Source organism: Pan paniscus, chromosome 6, assembly GCF_029289425.2.
Source record: "Pan paniscus chromosome 6, NHGRI_mPanPan1-v2.0_pri, whole genome shotgun sequence".
Classification (NCBI taxonomy): Eukaryota; Metazoa; Chordata; class Mammalia; order Primates; family Hominidae; genus Pan; species Pan paniscus.
Genome location: NC_073255.2, coordinates 102,043,536 through 102,069,150, shown reverse-complemented (window position 1 = coordinate 102,069,150; position 25,615 = coordinate 102,043,536). Strand labels below are relative to the sequence as shown.

Genomic DNA, 25,615 nt, shown 5'->3' with positions numbered 1-25,615 from the left:
AATCATTTTAAAGAAACATGGTGTATATTGTTCTTACAGGACTAGTTTCAGTGGTGTAAATAATAAATACCTTTTCTAAAAAAAAAAGAAAAAAGAAAAAAGAAAAAACCTGCATAGCCTTCCTAGTTCCATGTTTGTTCCTAGTAAATACATCACTCCACACTGCAACCATATTCCGTTTTCTAAAAAGAAAATCTGCCCATGGCATTGTCTTCCTTAAAATCCTTTCATGGCTTTCGTCACCTACATTACAGTTACAAGCATGACTATAGCAATGCTTTTTGATTAGGCCCCTGCTGATTTCTCTTTTCTCTCCTATTTATTTGCAATTTATACCCTGTTAATGACAAAATTGTTCCCATTTCCTGCACTCACACACGCTCTCCTATTTTATGGCTTTTTTTTACTTTGGCTGAGCCTTGAAATGACCTCTTCCATTTTTCTTCACCTGCTCTTACTCATCATTTAAGACCCAAGTCAGACACCCTCTCCCACAGGAAGCCTCCTGTAAAACCAGTTGGGCTCAGCGCCTATCATCTGTGTTATCTGAGCAATTACCATGCTGTATTTGTTTTTTATTTTTATGTAACTCTTTCCCTCATTAGATTGGGACCTCCTCAAGGGCAGGAATCACATCTTATTCATTTTCTTCTTCCCCACAAAAAAAAATACTTTAGTGTATGGAAATGATTCCAGGGCTGAAAATGATAACTATTCATTGAAATAAGTTGGATAAAATTATTATCAATAATATTGGTTTTCTTTCGCTATGTGAATATCTCGATGTAATTGAGTAAAAGAATGTAAATCGAACATGTACATTATTGTCGCTAATGATCCCCTTAGGAAAAAAAGTAACCTTTCTTCCCAAAATAATAAGAATGGTAGACACCCTCCAGAGACTTTAACTTCAGCCAAATTCTTCTGCAGCATACCAATTATTTTTAATGTCAGAAGCATGTAAATGACTTTATCCCAGGTTCTTACTTCAGAGTCTAGTGTAGGAAGTATATTACAAATATTTTTATTTAATAAATTTATATGTTGTTATTGGGGCTATCATAGTTATTATTGTTGAATAGTTTGAATGGCAGAGTATTATATAACAGCCATTACATTTTATTCTCCAACTAAAATTACAGTTTTACATGGAGAAATATGAACCATTAAATTCTTACTCCTAACCCAAATAATTAAATATTGCCAGTAATTTAAGTGATACATTTTATACTATGGTTTTGAAATACACTTTTGGATATACTATTTTCAGCACAAGAAGGAACAGAAGGTGGAATTTATCTAATCCATCTCATTCATGTATAGAAAAGGACACTGAGCCCCCAAGAAATTCATTAACTCAACACATAATTGGTTAGTGCCCAAACTGGAAATAGGACTCAGGTTGGGTTTCCCTCATCATACTGTACTGCCTCTTTATTTGTTATTTAATAATATAATCTATGCATTTGGCCTAAACCTGAGCCTGCACTCACACAAATACATGCACAAACATACACACATACACAGCCTACTACATGGAGTGATTAAATGATAGAATCGTTTTGTTGTCATTCCTACTTGGATCACTGAGTAATATAAAAGGCTAAACTCTAAAATTAGTTGAATCACTAAGAAGTGGTTACACAATGTTCTTCTCTACTTTGTAGTTTCATTCCAGATTCTATGCAGGTATATGTAACAAAATGAAAGTATGAAAAGTGATGTTTCTTCCATAGCATACATGAAATAAAACTCTTGGAGGAACAATAAGATTCTAAAATGCAAGTATTTGTCACAAATATTTAAAATTGAATTAAGGTGTAAATAGGCCACTAGTCCATTTGTTATAAAATAACATTCTATTTAGATGTTGAATGTAATTTCTAGAGCATTACATATACACAGTATCCAATGCTGGTAAAGAGACTCAGGTGATAGTGTTTACCTTTAGTTCCATGTATAATGCAGTAATAAGAAACCTGTAGTTTTATGTATTCTGAATCTGATTTCTGAAACTAGCCTTTATCACTTTTTGCAAGACTGAAATCTGAGAGTAATTCTTTGGAATAAGGAAATGGGTCAAAGCCAACTGTTCCACTTATACTTAAGATGCCAGAAATCGCTCATGAGTTTGTATCATTCAGTAGAGAAGAGAATTACTTTATGACACATTATTGGAAACTACCTCAGCTTAACTAAATACTTTTTAAAAGATAAGAGTAATTATCTTTTATCCATGTTTTAAAGTTTATAGTTGAATGACATGTAGATGGTTGCTGTATATTTCTAAAAGGCTAGTCTTACATTGCCTCCCTCATTTAATTGCAAATTTTTGATGGCAGAGAATGTATTCATTTGTCTTTCCGTTCTTTTTTTTTTTTTGAGACGGAGTCTCTGTCACCCAGGCTGGAGTGCAGTGGCAGGATCTCTGCTCACTGCAAGCTCCGCCTCCCGGGTTCATGCCATTCTCCTGCCTCAGCCTCCCCAGTAGCTGGGATTACAGGCGCCTGCCACCACACCCAACTAATTTTTTGTATTTTTAGTAGAGGCGGGGTTTCACCATGTTAGCCAGGATGGTCTCGATCTCCTGACCTCACGATCTGCCCCCTTTGGCCTCCCAAAGTGCTGAGATTACAGTCATGAGCCACAGTGCCAGGCTTGTCTTTCCATTCTTAACATTTTAGTATATAACCTGGTACAAAAGTTTAATAACTACTTTGAATTATATTAAATATGGATGTGTGTGTATATAATGTAGGCATGCATGTATATAGAAGTATATACACATATACATTTATACATAAATATGCATACATATGTGTGTAGGTATGTATACATGTGCATGTGTGCATATACACGTATATAAAATACACAAGACTAAAATGCCTTATAATCTTAGGAAGAAAAACATCCACATAACTGCAATCTCCTCACTGTCTCACTGTTTTAGGGTCCTCATTCCACACACAGCCTTATTCTCTCACAGCAGTCTTTCTTTATTGCAGCGCAATTGCAGGGAAACCCGCCTCCCATAGCAACAGCCCCACCAACCTACTAGGAAAAGGAAGACACATTTTTCCTACACCTATGTCCACAGGAAGATGACTTGACCTCTTAAATTTTCTCATGCCTGAGTTTTAGCTTATAGGTCAGAGAACTGGGCAAAATGAAAGCCATTTTTGTCAAACCTATACGTAATGAAATTCTATTATTTAAGCATATTTCATTACCCTAAAACAAACTACTCTTCCACACATCCCAAAAGAGAACACAGTAATTTCTTCGGTTAAAGAGAGTTTCTTAACATAGCCCTTTTAAGCAGTTATAGTTTAAGTAAGAAAATGGTCTTTAACCAGTTTTCTGATTCTGGATTGTTTTTCAAATTGATCTTAGTGGGTTATGGAATACATAGAATCATTTGAATCAGGATTTGATAGAATGGGCAGAGTTCTGAAAACCTTCAGAATTTGTTTTAAATCCTACTTTGACTGTTCATCTAAATAACAGTTTTGACAGCCAGCTTTGTCTCTTGCTGTCAGCCCCAACCTGCATCTCCCAGGAACCATGACAATAGTCAGGAAGTAATTCACTTACATTTATTGAGGACCCATTGTGTGAAAGGAATGTTACTAGGAACCTCACAGGAAATAGGCCATAAGAGCCTCACCGCTGAAGAGGTCTCTCGATTAAAGCAGTGCTACAAGACGAATATATTCATGAAATATGCACCTTACTGACAGGATGAATATGTGTAAACATGCCCAAACACCTGTATGTATAGAGATTTAACTAATAGTGATAATCATTGTTTGGGTGCCTATAATTAGGATAAATAATTTTGGAAGACTTTGTAAATAATTGAATATTTAAAGGTGGGTAATCAAAGTAGAGATAGAATGAGTTACAGAAAGGGATATTTACTATAATATGTAATTGCTATGATACAAAACATAGAAAAAATCTTACTCATTGTTTGGGTGCCTATAATTAGGATAAATAATTTTGGAAGACTTTGTAAATAATTGAATATTTAAAGGTGGGTAATCAAAGTAGAGATAGAATGAGTTACAGAAAGGGATATTTACTATAATATGTAATTGCTATGATACAAAACATAGAAAAAATCTTACTCATTGTTTGGGTGCCTATAATTAGGATAAATAATTTTGGAAGACTTTGTAAATAATTGAATATTTAAAGGTGGGTAATCAAAGTAGAGATAGAATGAGTTACAGAAAGGGATATTTACTATAATATGTAATTGCTATGATACAAAACATAGAAAAAATCTTACTCATTGTTTGGGTGCCTATAATTAGGATAAATAATTTTGGAAGACTTTGTAAATAATTGAATATTTAAAGGTGGGTAATCAAAGTAGAGATAGAATGAGTTACAGAAAGGGATATTTATTATAATATGTAATTGCTATGATACAAAACATAGAAAAAATCTTACTCGTTTTTTTTTACCATATCCTGTCACTTATTTATGCAGTTGAATGAGAAAGAACTATAGAAAATACCCATTTAATAGAAAGTACCCATTTAATAGTATCCACTTTGGGAGGCTGGGCTGGTTGGATCACCTGAGGTCAGGAGTTCGAGACCATTTAATAGATAAGTAACAGCAATCAGAGCAATCAATAAATCTAAATTTTACTTAGACTAAAATGCCATCTTGGAAGGCCGGACGCGGTGGCTCACGCCTGTAATCCCAGCACTTTGGGAGGCCGAGGCAGGCGGATCACGAGGTCAGGAGATCGCGACCATCCTGGCTAACATGTTGAAACCCTGTCTCTACTGAAAAATAGAAAAAGTTAGCCAGGTGTGGTGGCAGCGCCTGTAGTCCCAGCTACTCGGGAGGCTGAGGCAGGAGAATGCCATGAACCCTGCAGGCGGAGCTTGCAGTGAGCCAAGATCATGCCACTGCACTCCAGCCTGGGCGACAGAGCCAGATTCTGTCTCAAAAAAAAAAAAAAAAAAAAAAAAAAAATGCCATCTTGGTTTCTACAATAAACTAAGATTTTAAAAATTCACCAGAGTAAAATTGGCTTATTTTACTTTCTTTCTTAATGCTTTTAAAGTATATATTTTTTATGGAGGTATTAACATTTAAATAAATCAGAATGGGAAGAATGCCATAGTGTCAGTCATGTAATTTTTATGAAATTATTCTGAAATTTTATGAGGGAAAGGAAATATGATCTAGCTGCTGGGGTTGCAAACAGCCCGTCACTGTTAGATAGCTGAAGTGCCACATCCTGCATCTTGTTAAATGTAACTCAATCATCTCTATTTCTAAAAGAAGGGTCTTTATTTTCATCCTGGCACTCTAGTTTTAAAGTAGACTGAAGCCTAAGTTTGTTTAAAGCTACAACATGCTTATTCATATAAAATAATTAGTGACATTCGAACCACTTTCTGATAGACTCAGTTTAGTAAGAGACTAAGTGGCTTTCCACATTTATTGAATTCACATTTGTAAGTACTGTTGAATACATTTGAAACAGTATTTTTGAGGGACTACAATAGGAATGAACTTTCTGGATAGTGTTATAAAACATGATTCTTTAAAGTCTACTGAATATATCACACTACTTATAGCTAATAAATCTAGGAATTTTGCCATGGATTGACACTTATGCATAGGAATTGTAATTCTATTCAGATTGTGGCAATTATATTTTCATGCTTAACTTTATACTGTTTCTAGACTTCTGGAAATTATTATGAAAAAATAAATACGGACATGAATTGTTTTATAAATTTAGATATCTGTAAGAATTCATCTTATGAATTTAAATGATATTTTTGTCAGTGTCTATTTGCAGATCTGAGAAACTGTTAAAAGATAGTTGCATAACTGTAATCATTGTCATGTTTTTGCCAAGGTATTTTAACAATGATACCAAAAGTAAAGAGAGAATGTTCCTGTTGAAACTATTATAGTAAAAATTCCACCAGAATGGAAAATTAACTTATTTACCAGCCAATCAGGATTCCCTAGTGTTCTGAAAACAGCATGAAACAAAACTTGTTGAGTAGTTAAAATAGTAAAGAGTGCTATTGACCTATGAGATGTAATGACTTGAAATATAAATAGTAGCAGGAGATATTCCCATAATAATTGTACAGGTGTTTCACCTGTTGACCTTAACTTCTCTGCTTCCTAAAGTTAACTATGACACTTATCTGGGAAAATAATTTGCTCTGAAATGTAAATACTCACTAACTCATGCAGTTTGTAACTTAGGTTATTAAAACTCACTCACATGTTGAGGATTTAGTACTAGTAATGGGTCTTCTAATAATTTAGGCTTGATTTACCATAAAAGATATGATTCTTTCTGTGCAAGCCACAAAAGATGGAGGATCTCAAATGCACATCTGGCCAAGTGAGTCACCAGCAATTTGTGAAGTGGTGAAACGTTGCTCTCTTTCAATTTGCAGCTGCCTACAGTTGCAGGGCTGATTAGCAAAGGCAACCTCATACTTGTTAGTCTAAGTCATGGTTTCTCTGCTTACTACTGCCCTCTCCAATCTTCACATTTTAATACACATGATCTGATTCTTCATGGTCAAACCTACTGCGTTTGATATATAAATTTAGCACATTTAAAATGTATCATGTAATACTTAAAGGGCAACTTTTCAAACCATAAAATTAATAAGAGCCTAGATCCTCCTCTCTTTCATTTAGCCTTTGTGGTACCTATGGCAAGTGATTCTCAAGAAGTTGCCTCCTGTTTCTCCTAAAGGGCATTTCGGAGTCACTAATTTTTCTCCCCAGTATCTACATGATATTCTCATGCCCCATGTTCAATTCTGATGCCCAGAAGCTTACCCAAACTCTGTGACTGCAAAATCCGACTCCACAGTGTCAGGGAATGTGGGATCCTCGATGTCCTTGTATTTGGCAATAAAAAAATATATCCCATTTGACAGCCATGATGGGAAAAGGGGGTGATCAACTGCTTAGACAAAGAAACTGACATTTATATTATATTGCTACAAATTATGATCTTATGACTTAAATCCAGATGTTCTGTCTTATATAATACATGAATTTTCACAGTTGTGGTGCTTTATTTCTTGAGAGTTTCACAGCCATCGTTCTTAATTTTTAAATTAAAAAAATAGAATATTACCATTGGGAGACACTACACATTTAGAAACACTGTAGAATACTCATTTTGATTATTATCTATATGAGTAACATACTGTGATAGTCCGCTGGCTATAGTAAATCTGAAGAGGAGTCTTTAATCTCAAAGGAGATATATAATTGTATAAAAGTTAATAACAATGAAATTTGCTATGTTTTGAAGGAGAAACTAAACATATTTTGTTTTGTGAACTATAATGTAGTTATTTTAGCAGCATTTTAGAATTCTCTCTAATGCCATGGCCTACACTCCAATACATGCTTAACATAAAAGCATGAACAACTAGTGCAATTATATCTACAAAGAGGCCAGGTGTTGTGGCTCACTCCTGTAATCCCAGCACTTTGGGAGGCTGGGGCGGTTGGATCACCTGCGGTCAGGAGTTTGAGACCAGACTGACTAACATAGTGAAACCCCTCCCTACTAAAATTAAAAAAATTAGTTAGGTGTGGTGGCACACACCTGTAATCCCTGCTACTTGGGAGGCTGAGGCAGGAGAATTGCCTAAACCTGGGAGACAGAGGTTGCAGTGAGCCGAGATTGTGCCATTGCACTCCAGCCTGGGCAACAAAAGTGAAACTCTGTCTCAGAAAAAAAAAAAAAAAAAAAAAAAAAAAAAAAAAATATATATATATATATATATATATACACACACACAAAGAAATACTTTGTACAAAACTGTTAAAACTAGGAGATTTCTGAACATAATATTTTAATTAGTATACATTTCCCTTGACTATTTAATTAATTAATCCATTAATTAATAGGATAGGCTTTATTCTGTGCCAAATTCTATGCTGAGCATTAAAAATAAAATAAGAAAGAAAAGACTTCTCTTCCCTTTGAATTTAGAGTCCACTGAGGAAATGTGATACAAAGCAATAGGAACTATAATAGATAAATGCACTCAACACCGTAGAAACATAGGAAGAAGGAGCTCCTAGAATACTTGCAAAATATTGTGATGTATTATGCAAGGCTTTTTCAAAAATATATAAAGTAATCCTATATATTGAGTCCCTAATGCAAAATCTTATATCCTGAGTCCCTAATGCAAACTGTAGGCAGATTAGCTTTAGGGGAATACAATAGCCCTTAATCATGAGTAATCCAACAAAATATGTAGACAATCTGTCATCAGCTAGAGTCTTCTAGAAGAATAGAGAAGATACTACTAGAAGGGTTGAAAAACAACACAGGAATTAATGAAATGAGTATAACAGTATAGATGTATTAAAAAATTAAGCACATTATGCCAAAATAGATACAGAAAGATTTATAGATGGTTTATATAATTTGGGGCAGGGAAAAAAGAGATAAATTGGCATTAGGACATTCATGACTAGGAATATACATCTGTATCCTAAAAAAATAACCTGTGATTAGTTTTGTAAGTCACAAAGACTGGCGCCTAAACATATCTCAAAATTTTGTTGAATGAATGGATAAATATAAAGGAAACAATGCAAGATATGTGATAAGTAAAATGTTTTCAATGGTTACCAGTTTTGAGAGTAGAGAAAGAGTATATTTGAAATTATTTCTCTGGAAACAAATTAAGTGCCCTGGATTGCACACTGTGGCAAGCACCTACCAAGTCATGTCAACAGCCCAAGAAAGAGACTACCACATTAACTCGGTTTGTTCAATTTCAGTTTTCCTATTTCCATAAGTGATTGCAACTTTGATTTAACAGAATAGAAAGAGGCTTCACAGCATCAATAAATGTGCAGTGAATATTTAATAGATGAAATTAGACCACTAAAATATCAGATTATTATTTATTATTTTAAAAATTGACAATAAAATTGGATGTATTAACTGTGTAGGACATATTGTTTTAAAGCATGTATGCAATGTGGAATGACTTAATCTAGCTAATTAGCATATGCATTTCCTCCCATAGTTATCACTTTTGTGGTGAGAACACTTTACATTCACTCTCTTAGAATTCAATATATTGCAAACTATAGTTGCCATGTTGTACAATTCTATCAAAAATATCAAATATCATTTCAACAAAGTTACACAATGAGAACTACACTCATTGTTTTAAATCATAGGTTAAAAAAATAAATTTGTTTTCCTCATGTATAATCAGCACATTGTGACAGTTCACTGATAAAGCTTTAGTTGAGATGGCAAAGTGTATGTGAGAACACAATTGCATTGGGTAAACATCGTTTTTGTCTCAAAAGGAAGATTATAAAGTTTAATTAGATGTTTGGGGATCTTTAAAGTGCTTTAAGTCACCAAAGTTATGTATCAACTTTAAAAAATCAACCAAGGGAATACTCACATTGTCACTTAAGTCCTCAAGTCAAACTTTTTCAACTTGAATCTGTAATTTAAGATTCAAAGTTAGACATATTGGATGTTATTTCTGTTCTCTTTGATACAACAGGAAAAGGAAAATGAGTTTATGTTGATTGATTTTCAAAGAGATTAGTTCTATGGATATGCTCTAAGAAAAAAATGGGATTTTTAAAAACACATTATGGTCAATAATAAAAACATTGTTAACTAATAAACAAGGCATTTTCTAATCTCCTCCATAAGGTGACAGCTGCTTTTGTAGCCAAGGCAGTGAAATTAAACCTGGAATATAATGCTACTCTACACATTGGGGGGCGGGGAAAGAAGCATAAACTGGATCAAATGATGTTTTACACTTGAGACAATATGGAATAAAAATAATTGAAGTCATTTTTTTCTAACTATTGCAACTCACAGAAATCTGTGCCCTTAAAAAGCAGAATGCACTGTAGATTTTGAATCACCATTTACCAAACAGTTGATTTTTCCATTATAATAAACCCTTTTAAGGAGCTTTAATTCTAGGTTTCAGCATTCCTGTTCTTTATTCTTACCAGCTTCAAGCTCATTAAAAACATTTAAGACAAAGAAAAAAGTCCTCTTCCTAGGCCATAGAGATTGTAATAAACTTACATCTGAGGTGCAACATTCTTTTTCAGTGGATAACAAAGGGGAACTCTATGCATCTGCTTTGCGTGAGTCAGATGTAAAGTAATCCTTTAAACCATATTGCTTAGTCTCTTCACTTTGTTTATTTAGTGTAGACCTACTTATTTATTTATTCAGTGAAAATGTGTGTGATATGCCTTTACTGAAAGCAAACAGCTAATAAGTTAATATCCTGAAACACCCGATAGCCAACCTGCTCATTTCATTTGTATTCCACGGATGCCTCATTTTTTCCTCCTCACTGCCTAGCCTGTACTGATCAGTATTAACAATGGGATTTTTGTCTCACTTGAAAACTTTCTTGTTCCATTTGAGTTGAGGTGGAGACTCTCACTTAAAAAAAAAAAAAAAAGGGAAAAAAAACCCCAGGTATTTTCAGTGTTTCACTGCTTTTAATATATTAATATTCAGGAACACTGCATTCATTCTTCAGATAATCTCACAAAGTAGCTGTAGTGATGACAAGACCCTTAAGCAGATAGAAATGGCAAAGAGAAAATGCCACTTTGAAACATTCTGAAATGTTAAAAATGTGTTGAATTTAAGAAGACAAAAGAAAAGAGAGACCATAGAAGTGATAAATCATTTCTATAACCGTATTTTAGCTACATTTGGCAAGTGGGATACTAACCATAACTTATGAAATTTTATGCATCCCTTCTCTTGTCACTCTCTTTCATCCCCCACTCAAACTTACCAACCTAATAAAATTCACCTACTGGCTCCATTACTCAAACTCTCAGGGAAAAGACAGTTTACCACTAGAAGACTTTCCCTGTAATTTCTGATAACCTAAATTGTCTAGGATTTTCTTCAACTCTACCACCATCATTAATGACTATTTGAACAGTTTCTGGTCTCCTTCTGTATTGTTTTAATATTAAGACTTATCACATCAATTCATTTGAAAAACAAGGAATATTTTTATGTTCTGAGTCCCTATTTACCTTAAAGTATCATAAACATTAATATTGCAAAAGAAAACAGGAAAACACAAAACTTTTTTTTTTCCCCCAAACTGTTACAAATTCAGTCCAGGGGAAGGAAGAGCTTCTTTTACTGAAATCACTATTCATGATGAGGGTGGGTCAGGGCATGGCGGGGTGGGAGAGTCAAAGGGAGAGGGAAGAGTTAATGCTTCCCTACAGATTGAATTCTCTTTGCATTTTATCAATTCCTTCTCTCAACTCATGCTTTCACATGTTGCTTATACTGAAAGCATTCATAAGGGTCAGATTCTAAAAAGTTTAACTTAATTTCTTAAACATTGCTTTTAACCTGCCACCCCTGGTTTCCAGCAACAACTACAGTAGTTCCTAAATCACTATCATTTTTGGCTAGAATGAATAATACATCAACTGTTTAGTTTCTCCAATTAATAGAGTGTCTTCTGATCATCTAAAGAATTTTTTCACCCACAGAATTCTTTTTTAGAAAAAAGAAAGGTTCAAATTTCTTGTATAGAAAAACCTTCATTAAAAATGAATTTCCAACATCAGAAGTCAGAGCAAGGCAAATGTTTGAGTATGACATTTGCTGAAATTCTGTTGATTGTAAGCCTTCCTCAAATACTAATGAAGCGTTCCTTGAAGAAAAAAAAAACGGAAATAACAGATGTTGATTGAAAAACAATATGTTTTTTACATGTCTCAATTGAAAAACACCTTGCCAAGAATACTAAAATTTGTGTTTTTAGTACTGGTTTCCTCTTTGGTGTTATTTCTTAGAAGAACAGATTAACTAACTCATTTAAAAATTCCTAACTTAGTAATTTCCTTTAAAGAGGTCATCTGCTTCTGAGGGTGGCACACTTTTGGGGATTTCCTGTATCTGATCACAATGAAATGGGTATGGAAGGTGATTTGCAGAAAGAGGTGAGATTATTTAATCAAGTGCATCCTAACTTCAGGTACATTTTGTCCACTAAATCTTTGAAATACATCTAAAACACAATTTCTCCTTATATTCTTTTCTGGACAAATACAGCTAGTATTTCTACCTAACCATTCACAGAGAGATTCAGGGTATGTATAACCAAGGAAAGTACTTAGACGGCTATCTCACAAATTAGGAAACAGCACTGCTCTTAAATTACAGTGTTTATTATTATCCAAATTTGTTTCAATAATAGTAAAATATACAGAGTGAACATTTTGAAAGTAGACACATTGGTTTCATCCAATACATGAAAAGATAAAAAATACATAGCCAATGTGTAAATACTTTAATACGTATCTTCTATGACTACAGAGGTCTTTACTGAAAAACAAGTTAACTAACCTGTTGTGAAATGGGAAGTGTTGATCCTCTAGAAAATCAAGCACACCATCCAGAAAGTTGCCACTGTCAAAAATTTTAGCACTCTTTCCCAGTACAGAGGGAGGTGAGGTTAAAAACTACTGATTTATTTGACAGAAAAGTGTACAACAGCATGATCATCCTATTAAGCACCTGCTGAAATTTAACTCCACGGCAGGAGTTAATCATATTTGAAAGTTTGAATTGTTAGAACATATTAGACACTCAGTTACAAATACGGTTACATATAGTACACGATGTAAATTGTGGGTTAGAAAATAATTGAAAATAGGCTACTTAGAGGAAGAAATAAATAAGAATATTTCACTTATACCTTAAATAAAATTCAATGTTAAAAGGCCAGTATAAGGCCGGGCACAGTGGCTCATGCCTGTAATCCCAGCACTTTGGGAGGCTGAGGTGGGTGGATCATTTGAGTTCAGGAGTTTGAGACCAACCTGGCCAGCCTGACCAACATGGTGAAACCCTGTCTCTACTAAAAATACAATTAGCTGGCTGTGGTGGCAGGTGCCTGTAATCCCAGCTACTCGGGAGGCTGAGCCAGGAGAATCACTTGAAACCAGGAGGTGGAGGTTGCGGTGAGTCGAGATCGTGCCACTGCACTCCAGCCTGGGCAACAAGAGCAAAACTCCGTCTCCAAAAAAAATAAAATAAAAAAATAAAAAAAGGCCAATATAATATTTGTGACTTTTAAAAAGTAGTAAGTGATACAGTAAAATAAAATCAATGGTTATGTGTATGGTGTCAAATACAGTAAGTTTTCTAATTTCAGAATTTAGGCCACAGATTCTCAGAGTAAGGAGTGATCTGGCCGGGCTCGGGGGCTCACGCCTGTAATCCTACCACTATGGGAGGCCGAGGCCGGCGGATTGCCTGAGTTCAGGAGTTTGAGAACAGCCTGGGCAACACGGTGAAACTCCGTCTCTACTAAAATACAAAAAATTAGCTAGGCGTGGCGGCGTGTGCCTGTAGTCCCAGCTACTCGGGAGGCTGAGACGGGAGAATTACTTGAACCTGGGAGGCGGAGGTTGCAGTAAGCCGAGATCGCGCCACTGCACTCCAGCCTGGGGGACGGAGCGAGACTCCGTCTCAAAAAAAAAAAAAAAAAAAAAAAAAAAAAAAAAAGAGTGATCTTTGGAGGAGTGGATTAAAATCTGCATTGTACACATGCAGCCAGATTCCGATAGATTCTGACACCGCCCATCCAGGTCCACCCATACCTTGCTTCTACTTTAGTTGAGAAATAAGTTGAAGTTTGATTATCCTCAGGTATTTGGGGATATTAAGAAAAAAAAAGTTAAACAATTTTATTCAACTCTGAGCAAAGTCGAATGAGAAGGCAGTAGAAATATAATATTCCAAATGCTTTTGTGAGTATTTTTCAGGCATTTACTTTCTTCTTTCATTTTTTATTTAACATTTGAATTATCTGTGTATGGCCAGACATTTCTAGTATTTTATAATTTAATCAGTCTAGGACAGTTAGTTTGCCTGAAGAATACACTATTTTTACATTTCTTAAATAAAAAATCTGCAGAAAAGCAAATATAAATGCAAACCTATGAAACTTTTAAACATCTGGAAAAACAGGAAGATCATAAATAATTTGGAGGATAAGAAAAATATCAAATATAAATAATCATATCATAGTTTATAAAAAATTGTGTGTATATGGAGGTGTCTGTGCTACCAACTTCCATGTGTCAACATTAATTTAAATTATTCATTTTATGAAATGAAATAACTTTGTCCTGATTTTGTGGTTCAAAATCCAGATTTTATGTTTTTCTTCCCCCATGGAGCCATTTTTGACCCTCTTTTATCTAAATTTACTTACAGCCTTTTGTTTTATTTGGAGCATATAAAAATGTTTTAGGATTAGACATTACACAGGTGAAATGGACACACTTATAAATTTTATTATCCTGTTTAGTTTTGACAAAAACTTTCTCTTCTAGAAAACAAGAGTAAAAATATAAATATATTTTAAGACATATAAAATATATACTAATGAAAATGGTAAAACTACTTAAAGCATTTAAACTAATTATATGTGAGATTTCAATAGGATAATTCATTAGTCCAATCCTTGAAATAATCCCAAAGCGACATGAATTCCTCTGCAGAATGAATGTCTATAGAGAGTAATCCATGGAAGACAGACAAGCCTCTTGTCATTTGTAGCCTTAATCCATTGCCTAGAGCGTGAAAGTGCCTAGTATAACAAGTGTGGGAATCAGTAAAATCAACATTATTTTTGGATTTTATTTTCTTAACAATACTGGCTGATCAATAGGCTTGCGGAAACTGACAAATACAATAAGATCTGTTTGATGAGTCAATCTAGTGAAGTAGAGAGAGAATTCCTACTCCCTTTTCCCCATTCTCCCCCTCTTTAAATCCTCCTCTTCCTCCTTCTCCACCTACATTCACACAAGCCACACATCCAATGGCAGAGAGGGAGAGACAGAGAGAGAGAGAGAGAGCGGGAGCGAGCGCTGTGCTTTCTCTATTGGTCTGTGGACATTAAGTAATGAAAGCTGTAGTGACAATGCTTAGATCATTTCTTAAGAATACTAAGCCACTTTCAGTAGGTGTTTATGTTTTTAATTGTGAGACTCACTCTCTCCCTTCAGCCAAGAAGTTTCCATACTATTGAAGTTGAGTCTCTGGATTCCAAGTGCTGTTCTGGAGGTGGGGGGTGGGGAGTGGTGGTAGGAGGGGGTAGGGCAGAATCATTTGGGGAATAAAGGAGAGAAAGTTCTGTCCTGTTAACTTTTTTATACATCCCCTAAAGATTCTTGTAAAAATATCAGCTTTGAGGAAAACTGAATGAAAAATAAGAGAGAAAATTGAGAGGCCACAGCCAACTACTTGTTTCAGAAGGAACTAATGGTGTTCATATGACTGCCTGAATACATGCCTATACGTCCCACAGAAAATTTAGTAACCCTTCAGCAGCTCATGAAGACACAGAGATATTCTTTTCATGTTACTCCTTGACACTCAGCAGGGACTTTTTTGAACTTTGTCATCTTCCGCTGCCCTTTAAACCAAAACTAGGGAAGTGTCTTTAATTAATGAGATGTGATGCATTGAAAATGTTAGCCAGAGCATTCCAGAAGCTGGAAAACCATAGACGTTTTTAAATTCTGAGTATCCTTTTGAGAATCCCCCGTTGTAATTTATAATTCTCAAAGGACCTATATTTGTCTTGAACTGATTGTTGGAATGGGCTTTAGTAGGAATTTCTTCCCTGAAAATGCAGTGGGACAGAGGAAGGGGGTGGTTGAGCCCAGGGGGTTTGTTGGGAGGAGGGAATGATCTCTAACAAGGCTTTAAAACCTTCAGTGGTTAAAGTTGTATTGATGAGGATATATAGACACACACACACACACACACACACACACACACACGCACACATACAATGCACAAGTTCAGCAGGATTGTATAATGAGCATGAATTGTAAATTTTGTAGGTAGCAGAATTCAGATTTTTAAAATCAAAATTGCACCCAAAAATGGCTATAAAACCACGCTTGCCTTGGGAAGTAAATTTATAGCTACATGCCTTTCACAGGCACGCCGGAGGGTTCTGCTCCCGGCTCTAATCTCTACGAGATGTTTTTTGCATGTGTTGTGTGACAGGAGGGAAGGGGAGTGGATTGAGCTCGCCTGTTCTCCCATTGTCAGCCAGTCTAGTGAGTGTTGGGGAAACCTGTCTGTGGGATCTTGTGTCATCTCCCCCTACATGCGTACAGGAAAAGTCCGCGCTGCTCACGGTTTCTCTCTCTCTCTCTCTCTCTCTCTCTCTCTCTCTCTCTCTCTCTCTCTCTCTCTCTGTTTCCCTTTCATTCTGCTTCCCCGGAGCCGAATGAAGCAGGGAGCAGGATTAGAGACTGCCACCGGCTATCAGAGGAGCTTAGATAAAAGGAACTGCTTCTTAAGCACCACTGCAGCAGACCTTGTTAATTTTTTTTTTTTTTTCTTTCCACACAACAGTTGTGCCTCATTATCCGGTGCCTGGCTCGGAATTTTTTTTTTTTTCTTTTTGGAGGGTTTGAAGTTTCTGTGCTTCAGTGACTGTTACAGAAGAAGAGGTGTTAGTGTTGCCATGAGGTCTTGATTGTCTGCATTTATGAATGAAACTGACCTAAATCACCTGTTACCTCCAGTTTCCAGATTGTTTGAACTTCTCTGGCCGCACAATACAGGAAGGAAGACTAAAGCAGCAAAGGGACCTACAGCGTCTGCAGCATGGGCTGGTTAACTAGGATTGTCTGTCTTTTCTGGGGAGTATTACTTACAGCAAGAGCAAACTATCAGAATGGGAAGAACAATGTGCCAAGGCTGAAATTATCCTACAAAGGTAAATCTTATTTTTCTTTTATTTGGTTAGCTTTGTAATAACCGCCCCCCCCCCTTAATTCCTTGAACTCCCTCCCAACCCCAAATCATCAAACCTTTAGTTTAACCTGGTAAACCGACGTGATTATGTGTATCTTTCTGAGATGCTTTAAACGCTTTTTGTAAAAAGCATGTCTTCTGTTTGATATATGACAATTTAAATGCAAACAAAGAACATTTAATCACATTTGCTGAAAAGAGCTGTATGCCTGGTACACGCTGATCTGTATATCTTATTATCCTATCTTATGCCTGTTAATTTTTCCGACTTTAATTCTATTAAAATATTTTCTTAAAAATAGAAATGCAAAAATGGTCTCTTTGTAGATGTGCATGCCTTACCTATAATTACTATGATGAATTGCATTTTCTTAGTTTTAGACATGAAATGGTTAATCGTCATCATGAATATTCAGTTTGTTCAAATCTGACAATCAGATGCTTAACATAAGCAGTAGATCATGGTTTGCCAAGAGAACATAAACTGGATGGAACAGACTAGTTTTTCCACAGTGCCTTATGATTGTACAAAAGACTGTATTTGGCTAATTGTGTAAAGCTAAAGTCTTTGAAATATTATGTTATTTAATTCTATATGTACTTCAGTGAGAACTGCAGACATATTACTGTCTACTTGCATAGGTAGTTGTGTAAACTTCTCTTTTGAAAATTATAAATTAAAGAGAGAAAAAAGAGCTTTATCACTAATGCTTTATTTGGTTACAATTTAATGTATGTGCTTATTTTTATTGAGGATTTTTTATGTTTGTTCTACATTTGCTTAGATAGGTCTTATAGATAGATGATGTGTAAAGTAATGCTAAAGTAGATCCCAAAATGATGTACATACATTTAGTGGCAGTAAATCTTTCTATAACTCAGGTATTATTAAAATGGAGTTGAAGATTAAACTGCTTTAACTCAAGTAGTTTTACTCCCTAAGGTGTTGATTTCTTATGATTCTCGGATTTCTAAAATTGGGGGTGGAGCAGTGAGAAGCTCTAATTAAGCTTATTTTTTAGCCTATAAGTTAAAATAAAAATTATTGAATGTATTTGTAGAGATGTCTGTCTACTGTACCTTGCTCTTATGCCACAAAACATATTCTTTAATTCTCATATGATGGGGAACATCTTTTTCTGAATGCCGTAGTGTGAATGAGGATCTCAAATCAGAAGAGAGATGTAATTTTCACACTTTGAATTAGAAAATTAAACACCTAGTAATGTGTTTCTTTGGACTTAGTGCTCGTTAAATAAAATGCATTGAATAAGAATATCTATTTACTTTTTGGTGTAATGTTTTCCTGAGTATCAAGTTGGGAATAGAGACTTAAACATCAACAAACAGAAGTGCAATTGTACTTATGTAAGTTTTAAAAAATCATATAGCATTATTTAATTAATTTAGTAACTGTCTTTAAATTATTTCCATAGTATATGATATTATGGTTTCTGTGTTTTTATCAGTTTTGCTTTCTGTTTTCACTCCTTGACAAGGTGACATCAAATAAGTCTAAGTTGATGGTCCACTTTATCCGAGTGTATGTTCCCTATAAGTTTTACGTGCAACTTTAGTTCTCAAGGATGTGACTGGCTATTTGTAATACTTTTAGTTTAACAAGTTTAAAATCATGAAATATATTTTAAAAATCTGCTAGGTTTGAATATATCTAAGTGCTAAATTCATTTTAAAATAAAATAAAAATAGGGAATTAAACTTTTTTATTTTGCGAGAATTTTATTTCCATGATAATAGGTTACTCTCCATGATAGAGGAAGCACTTGTTCTTTCTGTACATTAAAAAGATTACATTTAATTTGAATATCCTGTGTTGTACACATATGCCTTAAACCTATCTGATGAAGCAAGCAGTATAGATTAGCAAGGTGTATATATTTGATATTGTCTTTATAAGCCTTGTTTTAGTGGTGGCATCCATTAGAATTATTCTGCTTTCCTTTAAGTAAAAAACTGCTTTACAGCTACATAACAATTCCATTGATACACCTAGAGCTTAATAATTTGGTAAAATAAACTGTGAAATGAACAACAGGAAGAAGAATAAAAGGAATGGTCTGAGGAAATTTTTTTCTGTTATTTTATTAATCTGTCATTACCTTTTTGTCTCTACATGTACGTTTGTTTGGCCAAAGCAAGTATGTGGTAGCCAATTGCCAGTACTTTGTTTCTAAAGTACAATAGAGATTTTTTTAAAGCTACTTCTTGTTTCTCCTTAATTAGATGTCAAACACAGTTAAAACATCCACTGCTTTGCCCTTAAAAATATTCCAGCATGATTCATGAAGAGTTAAATCCCTGCCAACCTTAATTTCCCATGGTCACTTGTTTTCAAAGATCCACCATTAACTCTCTCATTGCTCAGGTTGCCAAGATGAAGTTTCAGGCAATCACTGTGCTTACTTTCTACTTATCATTTTTGCCTGGTAGGAAATGAAAGAGACTTGATATGTTAAAAAGAAGTAAAAACAGGAAAGTGGCCTTTGTAGCGGGTGTACATATCTAATAAGATACCTCTTTACTTTCTAGGAAAAAGGAATTGAATAGATGTGTTCAGGACCATCTGGAGAAGTGATAATATTAGAAAAATGGGGTATGCTGGCTTTTCCTCTGAACCAATTTGATTTAGAATCCTTATGGGGGAAGAAAATGTGAGAACTCTGTAAATCTCAGCAGTTACATAGAAATTATCCTTAAGAAACATTTACTCAGAAATACTTTTGTCTTCTTTAAATATATGTAATATAGCTAAATGGTAAAATCCTTCTTTTAAAAAGTGGTCCATGCATAAATGTTTATTTCTTCTACAAAACTAGTCAAATTTCACTTTTCTCATGAAATACAGGAAAATCATATAATCTTCCATTTGGGATATGTGATACAATGAAGTCTTCAGAAAAACCTGCATGAATCACAAGAAAATAATTAGGGTTTGGGTTTTAAACAAATGACAAATGTTCCATCATCCAATGTAAGGGGCTATTCCAGGACACTATGTGCTTCAGTTTTGGTAGAAATCAAAGACACATGCAAGTCTCAATGTGATGGTGATCCTGTGAATCCAAAGGTTAAATCAATGATTTTAACCTTAACTTCATAGGAAGGACTTAGTAAATAGCACTTTAAAAAGTGGTAGGCATTCTGAAAGCTTTCTTGTTTCTATTTTCTAAAGTTGTTTTTTTTTTTTTCAGAGTCAAGGTATTATTATAAGAATGAGGTTATCAATTAAATAAAAATTCTCATATGTATATGTGTGACAAGAGAAGATCATTTTATTTAGTTAAAATTTCTGAGGTAAAATTTGCAAAAGTTCTTTACCTTTTGTTCAATAAATTACAATTAGTTCAAAAATTAATTAATATGAATGATTTTATAATTAAACTTTTTGTCTTTCCTTTAAGATTTTCTTTACTTTCACCAGAGCAGTATTTGTGTGTGTGTGTGTGTGTGTGTGTGTGTATACCAATACATTTATGTGTACACATAGGTATACATATACCATATATTTCAATACATAGGAAATGTAACTTCATTTTATAATTTTATAATTCAGAAAATAACTTCATTTTATAATTGTGAAAATAACCTCAGCAATCTACAAGTTCTGAATCACAATACAATTCTTCATAAATTGTTGGTTTAAAATGACATTGATATTTTAAATTATATATACGTGTGTGTGTATATATATTATATATATACATATATATATATAAATAATAGAGTGGGTGTTATCTTTTGTGTCCCATGAAAAGTTTTCATGGATGTCTTGAACATTCACATAATAGTATAAGATAGGGCTAGTCTTACCCTAAAAATCTGCTCACAGCTAAAATGGAATGTTTTTAGGAAACATATGTGGGAGTTGTGGGGGGAAGACACACCCACACACTCACACACATACATACACACATGCATAGAGCAAAGAAGTTATCAATTATTTGCAATGACTTTTCTCAAATACTCACTGTATATTTGTCACCAGGACTTTGGATGACCTTTTCTTCTCAAATTCTATTAACCTTATAAATCATGTTTTGATGCTGAAATCTTGAATTCAAACACACTGAAAACTAGAACTTTTTATTCATCTATTCAACAAGTATACCCTGGCAAATAATGTAAAATGAACATAAAATAAAAACACTCAGTCACACATCTTGTGATTCAATGCTGGTCAGATCAGATGAGGGCTTGTAAAAATCTCCAATTTGTGGATTCTCTGCTTAAAGCTGCCAACCAGATTGACCTTTGAAAGAATTTATACAGTGTAGACTTTAGCAATCAAGAAAATAACTGAGACCACAAAACAAATTCATGTAAGCCTCTAACTCACCAGCTTTAATAATGATATTCAGTCACTAACAACTTAAATAAATATGAATACTGAATAGATAATTTTCCCAATTCTAACTTTTTAGGGTTTTTTTCTCTTCATGTGAATGATTTCTAGAGTTCTACTATTGTCAGTGACATGAAATACATAGTTTACTAAAATATTAGCAAACTAAACAGATATATTGATCTGTGATATCTAATTTTCCTTTATTTTCTGATTTAAATTATTATATAAATCATGTATTATAATTTGGGGTCAATTATACCTAAATTCTATAGTAAAGATTTAATGTATTTCATGGATCTTTCAGGAATACGTTTAATTAGAGTTAATTAATATGATTGCATATGTTCCTAGTAATAAAAATTAATGTTAAATTGTTGTTATGGAGGCTATTATGCTTAATGTGAATACATAATTGTATAGGGCATTAAATTTTCTATCATGTTTTCAGGTTTGCATTTTAAGAAACTTGCATTTTAAAGTTATCATGAATTTTAAGTTGCCTGTAAGAAATTGTGTATTTTAAATTATCCCAATTTTTCTCATTTTAACTCCAGTGACACACCTTTGTATCATAGCTCCAAAAGTCAAAATACCACACCTTCACAACTTTTGAAGAATTTCAAAATCTAAAGTCAGGATTATTTTGAATAATGTTTAATCTGATTTTTACAAAATCTTCCAAAATGACTAATAGTGATATAAATTTTGAATTGATCATTATCCAACAACTTCTATTTACAAAGTCATGATATTACAGAGTTACATATTAATCAACTAAGACATTGCTCTTGTCAAACCTTTATGAAAAAGTAATATGTGATAAATAATTCATTGCTACAAAGTTATAGAGGTAAAATCTCCAAAACTCATGACAGTATTGAAATAAGTTTTACACATGTAGTGAAGGTTTATTTTAAAAAGACCAACAGTTGTAAACATACATTAGAACAAGTGTGATTCTTGGGATGACTTTTACCCCTCATGATTTCTAATGCACTATATAAAGGAATTATCATGATTTGCAGTTCTATGCTTCCACTAATAGGTGGCACTAGCAATTTGTGACAGCTCTTTCATTAATTTGGAAATGGGCAGGCTACTAGGGTAAATATGCACAGAATAAGGTGTGCAGACCAAGTTTGGAAAAATTGGCATAATAGTCATGAAATTTAACATTCACAAAACAGAAGAATTACTTAAAATGAAATTTGCTAAAGATATTGATGTGCTCTTTGCATGCATTTATTGGTATATTTTGATCCTGAAAAACTAAATATTTATAAGTAAAAAGCAAATACATACATTTCAACTTAAATAAGGCTTGATATGTGAAATTAATCTGTAAAATGTAAAACAAAATAGTGAATGAAACAATGGTACTAAACAATTAGAATGATGGAAGCAGAGATTCATGTGCCTGTATATATTAAATATCACATATTATATGATGTGTGCTTACCAAGAATGAAGTAGCCTGCCTGTGGCACATTATTACAACCATTTATAGTTGGAGAGTAGGTAGTTGAAAAGGTAAAATAATGTTAAGAAAATGGCATTTGGTATATTTTTAAAAGACTGACTCCTTTTAATCTGTAGGTTCTTTAACATTGTTATCTTAATTAAACATATAGAAGAATCAATAAATTCTGTCTGACACAAATAAGTATGAATGTCTCCAGCTACTATCTCCCACTATTGCCAAGACATAAACATCAGTATAAATAGGCAATCCACACACTATTTCCAAACAGTAACAAAGCTGGAGTCTGTCAAACCCAGGATAAGAAAATATACAATTTATACTTGAATTGGGGAATGAAGATAAGCAAAAATAAAATTCTGTTGATAAATATGAAGAATAGTTTGGTCTTGGTAGTTTTTACAAGCTTAGGGTAAAATTTAAAGGAACCACACATTTTAAGGAATCTTGTCATCTCCTGAATGAGTCATTAAACCTGCATTTCCAGGTTTCCCTTGCTTGGAGAAATGTGGCGTGGGAAACTATGTTGACCAAAACTTAGAGCAACTTAAAGCGTTGCAGCAATCATAAACATGTCTTTAGATAAAATATAACATGACCCACTGGAGTCTTCATCAGCAAGCCAAATGAAGTTTCATTCTATTGAATTTGTCAATTGACTCATTTAGTCTGTGAAACTGCTTATGTGAATCATCTTGTGCCAGATTCTGAGTTTCTTAAGGCTGGGTATGTAGTATTTTTCATCTTTATATTCTCAATGGCTAGCACAGAATTATTCATTGTTGAATGATTTTGTGCTTTATTTGGCACACCTTTTAAAAATTAACAAATAATATGCCTGTCAATAAAACAAAATTATTTTTGGAAATAATAAGAATGAACATTTACAATAAATCAATTCATTATAAATGAATTGTGCATTATAATATATAGTAGAGAAAGTGAGTTTAGTGTTAGGTGCTAGGGCAGGAAGATATCAGTCAAGGCATTTAAGAGTGCACAAAGGATTGTGAGAGTAATACTATCTCCATAAACAGTATCTCCTTCTGAACCACACCTATTCCAGAACTGAATCAGAAAATATCCAGGTCATATTTGTTAGTCTGCAGCTAAGAGATAGGAAACATACAATAAATATGTTGGAAGGCTCCAGGAATCAGGAACCAGGCTGAGGAATTATTGCATTCCTTTGGACAAAAACCCAGATTTTCCTTGTCCTCTTATCAGGTCACAGTATATACAGCCAGAAAAGAAAGTGAGGTTTCTACTCTAAAACCAAGTAGTAGCTAAAGATAAGTGAAAGTATCCCATTCTCAGTCTTATTGTATCTGAATGTTTGTGAAGATCATATCAGTTCTACCAAATGAAGTTGTAAGTGTAATCCTTGAGTAATTTCAATTGGTTCTTTTTCATTGTCCATACTTTTAGGAGAATCCAGACTTGGCTCTCTGACAGCTTGCTGAGATTTAGCAGTTCAGAGCCTTTCTTGCTTCCCCTCCTACACTTGTCAAGAGCAACACTTGCTCATTGCTCCCTAAGCTACATCTCCAAGTCATCCTTTTTCTTCCCTTGCCCTTGAGTTCCACAGCCTCAGAGTATGATCCACTTCCATCCTCAGACTTACTCAAGAGAGTAGATGTGATAGGAAATACCGTGGGAATTTTTGCTAAAGTGTGAACATGAAAAATATATGTTGAATTCTTTGTTTAAGATACTGATTGAGAGGGTGGGAGAGGATAGTAGGCTAATTTCCTTAGGCCACTTATATATAGATCTATAGACTGGTATTTAGAATAAAATGAACTTACAATGTTTGTTGGAAAATTCTTTTTTTTTTTAAATATGTAGTTATTGTGACATGGTAGAAATATTGCCAGGAAAGGACAATGGGACAACTACTAGCAGCACTGTTATTATGTACAAATCATAGTTATTAAGTGGTATTGAAAAATGATTGTGTAATCCAAACTCTTAGAAATGTATTTGGGCATAGCTAAAACAAAGTTGTTTACACCTGAGGTCAAATCAAGCTGTCAAAGTGCTTATGAATCTTCATAATATGGGTCAGAAATTTTGTTTTGTTTTAACCTTCAAATTTGAATTTCAAGAGAATAAATGCTGTTCCGTTGTTATTATCCCTTAAGAACTAGCTTAAATGAAAATACGTTTTCATAAGTTCTGCAAACTTTATTTACAAAAGCACCATTATTAACTATTTCTTACTTGCGTTCTATGTATAAAATAGACACATAAAGCCACATAACTCATCTGTCAGATTTCTTTATGAATAGATTCTTGGATAAATAAAGTGAATATTGTAGAATTTTTGAGAAAGGTGATATCACATCTACCTAAAGATTTTAGGGTGGCTTTTTAAAATAGGACACAAAGAAGGTGGGCCTTGAATGATAGGACAAATATGAGAAGGTAAAAGTAGAGAAGAGTGGTGACTACTGTATGAGAAACTATTTCTTTGGATTTGATTTTCTTTTTAGGAAAACAGCAATATATTTAGAATAATTTGTATGACTTAGAGCTGCAGCATAGCAGGCTAGGAACTTCATAGAGTAGAGTTGATACGTGGTTGTCTATATTTGACTGACAGTGAGATCAGGAGGGACAAGTGACACATACTTGTGAGGACCTTCTAGAGTGGTCAGTCAGTTGGGCTTCTCTATTTCTTTTTTGTAATTTATCTACAAAATACAGAAGCAGGGTTATTTCTTACCAAAGGAAAAAAGAAAAGGACATTGATTTTGGTTATCTGATGTAGAAAACACTTTTATTATCAGTTTTTAAAACTATAACATAAAATGATTTGTAATGATGGTTTCTTCATGTTTTTAGAATGAACTCATTATTTCTTTCCTTTTTTTTTTTTTTCCTGCCA

The 25,615-nt window shown here is 33.9% G+C and overlaps 1 protein-coding gene across 7 annotated transcripts in view; it reads left to right on the top strand.

Moving 5' to 3' along the window:
• SEMA3A (semaphorin 3A) overlaps positions 1–25,615 on the top strand; it is a 553,763-nt gene that overhangs the window by 302,513 nt on the left and 225,635 nt on the right. For 6 of the 7 annotated variants that reach the window (XM_034964343.3, XM_063606267.1, XM_063606269.1 and 3 more), the window contains one exon: positions 16,648–16,841. In XM_034964343.3, coding sequence (XP_034820234.1) covers positions 16,730–16,841 — 112 coding nt within the window. In that variant the 5' untranslated portion in view covers positions 16,648–16,729. Of the gene's footprint in view, positions 1–15,846; positions 16,174–16,647; positions 16,842–25,615 lie in introns of those variants that run through there. The other variant, XM_008976321.4, reaches the window with a different exon arrangement.